We start from the raw sequence: 3,278 nt of genomic DNA, 5'->3' as shown, positions 1-3,278 counted from the left end.
TTGTGTGTGTGTGTTGTGTGTGTGTGTGTGTGTGTGTGTGTGTGTGTGTGTGTGTGTTTATGTATGCTATTATATTTTATTTCATTTAAAAAGTTTCATTGTTATCGAAATTTTCCTAATGTTTATTACACGAAAAGGTGTAAATATCGATTCATAAAGGTTTCCCTCTTTTTTTTTTCTACCTTACAGAGATTTATTCGCTATTAAATTTTTCCGGTTAATGAATGGATTAGAAGTTAAGGAAAAGTTTATTAATAAGAAGAAAAAAGAAAGGAACTGAAATTGTGATATAAGCGTATATAAATATGCACATAGTATCGTTATTAATATTATTCATCCTTTTTTTTTTCCAAAATTAAGTTTTTTAAATTTCATCAATCAAAAATATAAATAGCAATGATTAAGAGTTATTTTTGAAATTAATATTTACAAAAGTAAAAAAAGAACCTGCCATCGATCTTTTTAATCCAACTATTAACTTTTATTAAAAATTCAAACTTTTTAGATTCAAATTTACACAAGAATTTCCACAATTCATTTTTGCAAAAAAAAAGAGAGTGCTATTGAGGAATTCGAAATTTTACAAAGTGTCATGCCATAATTCCTAAATTTTTCTTACATGACAATTTTTTTTTTGCTTTTCTTTTCTCTCAAAGAAAATTTTCAGGCATTTCACTAATTTGATCGACTGATCAATTCGAAGTGTTATTTTATAAAATTTTTTTTAAAAAAAAAAAAACTGTTTTTCTAGTTGCATACTTCCTTTAAACATATTTAACAAACCATAAAATTTCAATTATAAAAAAAAAAAGAAAGGAAAATTTTAAAAAAAAGTATGATCTAAAAGCAAAATAAATGAATTAAAATAAATTCTTTTCCTTACAAACTTTCCCATCCTACTTTATCATTCATTGCTAATTAAACGAAACTTTGAAAAATAAAACAACTTTCAACTTTTGAAAAAAATTAGAAACGAAAAATTAAATTATCAAAAAAAGAAAAAAAATCACATAGACGATTCAATTTGTTATCAATTGCTTATTTTTCCATTTTCATATGCTAATATATTCATTTTTAAAGCATAATAAATGCTTGTAGCACAATTATTTAATTAGCAAAAAGGAAAAAAAAACTTAATTCTAAACAAAATCTGACTTCTCTCTAAAAAAAAAAAAAAACCTGCAAAGGGTTGAGTGTTATTTGAATTTTTTGTTTTTTAAATTTTTCATATTTATTTTAAAATAAACTTTCGAAATATAATAAATGACGAAAAAAAATTCGCAAAAAAAGAAAAAAGAAAAAGAAATAGAAGAAAAAAAAAGGAATATTTGCGTGCTTCAAATATTCATAATTTATAAAAAAAAAAAGAAAAAAAAAAATAGCAATACATTCAGCAAATCTTATTTATTTCGCATTTATTCCTAATAAATTTCGTTTCACTTCATTAACTAATTAACTAATAAACTAAGCTAATTAACTAGCTAACATATTTGCTGCATTTCTAAGATGAAGAAATAATTTATGCATAAGTATATACATTTAAAATGAATGAATTTAATTTTGTTTCATATGCTTATCATTATCATTTATCATAATATGTTAATTGTAGTTGTAAGCCTTTTCATTGATTATCAAATAATAAAAGGCTAATTTTATTTTTCAGATATTGATAAAATTTTTGTTGATAACAAATTCATTTAGCTATTTGATAAAATGAATACGGTAGCAAAGAAAAATTCCAAGAAATTTCAATCTGATATTATTAGCAAAGTTTGCAAGAATTTATCACAATCATCAAATGTTTGTTATTTTCATTTATCGTTATTATTTATATTATTATTTATTTGTTTATTTTGTTTAATATGAAACAGAATGAAATAGAAATGGAAATATTTATGGGATAAAAATATTTATAAATATTGGAAATAAATTGTTTTATTACTTAATTTACATTTATTTGATGCTAAATGCTAATGTCATATATTCATTTTTTGTTTCTATTAATTAATTAATTCAACATCTCTTAAAATGTTTTTAATGAATTCAATAAAATTAATGCAAATAATTTAAATAAATTTTATTTAAATTCAAAAAATATGTGTATATTATGTTTTTACACTTATATGCTTAACTATCATTTTTCTTTTCTTTTTTAATTTTTCACCTGTTATATTTTGAATAAGTCTATGTCACTTCTTTTTTTTTCCCCCTCTCATTTCAGGAACAAGTTGAAAAACCTTATCAAAAGTTCATGATGACAGGAGTTGATAAAAAACGAATTAAAATTTATAAAAATGGTGACGAATCTTTTGAAGGAGTTGAAGTAAGATTGATCTTATTTTGTTTAAATTAAATCTGCAAATGATTGATAATTTTTAAAACATGCATTATTCCGTTTAAATAAATTTTATTGAATACTTTTTTTTCTGAAAATATTTTGAGAAAAATATGAATTAAACATTTGAAATGATAATTGTAAACAAAAGATTTGATAACCTTTTTTTTAAAAAAAAAAATATTCAAAAAGTCATTTTTGTTTTCTGGAAAAACATAAAGTTGAATGGAATAATCAGTACTATGTTAATGATATCTCTATCAGCTTATCATCAACATGGATCAATTTAAAAATATGCAAACATTTTTGGATTTTATAAGCGAGAAAATTGGCTTAACAAATAGTGCCAAAAAATTATACACATTAAATGGAGATCTTATCAAATCAATGGAACAAATTGTTAATGATAAGGTTTTCTTTTTTCTTTTTTTTTTGCTTCAAAAACTTTGAAATTTAAATTTGAAATTGTGAAAATTCTATTATTAGCTTCATATTTGACATTTTGTATTATTACTATTGTAATGTTTTTTTCTTCGTTTCAATTATAATTACTGATAACATTTCTAAAATTATCACTAGAAAATCATTATGATTGAAGAAAAAAAGAGTACTGGAAGTCAATTAATTTGAAAAATGAATAATTTAGTATTAAATTTACTTAATCGTATTTGTAAAAGAAAGAAATTCTTTTTATTTAAATTAAAACTTAAAAAAAAGCATAACTTTTTGAGGGATATGTAGCAACAACAGATATTTTTACGCCACTTTTTTATGGACAAATGAATTTTACAACAAATTCCGGTCGAACATCACGGATGAATTCTAAAATTGCTTCATCAGCAGTTGTTTTTTTTTTTTTTGTTTACAATTTTCTATCGTCCATTAAACAAAAAAAAAAAAAGAAAAAGAAATTAAGTTAAGTGATATTAAATATAAAAATTTA

At 21.5% G+C, this 3,278-nt stretch overlaps 1 protein-coding gene across 1 annotated transcript; it reads left to right on the top strand.

Moving 5' to 3' along the window:
• Window positions 1–118: 118 nt before the first annotated feature.
• Window positions 119–3,180, top strand: LOAG_13862 (hypothetical protein; the record flags this gene model as incomplete). Its single annotated transcript, XM_003149366.1, has 5 exons — window positions 119–139; window positions 1,702–1,800; window positions 2,222–2,323; window positions 2,600–2,746; window positions 3,067–3,180. Coding segments are annotated over 5 exons (483 nt in total), but the record flags the coding sequence as incomplete, so codon positions are not given.
• Between the last annotated feature and the right edge of the window lie 98 nt (window positions 3,181–3,278).

The sequence above is a fragment of the Loa loa genome, assembly GCF_000183805.2.
Source record: "Loa loa unplaced genomic scaffold supercont3.163, whole genome shotgun sequence".
Taxonomy (NCBI): Eukaryota; Metazoa; Nematoda; class Chromadorea; order Rhabditida; family Onchocercidae; genus Loa; species Loa loa.
Note: the sequence above shows the minus strand (reverse complement) of the source record. Positions and strands in the feature narration are given on the sequence as shown.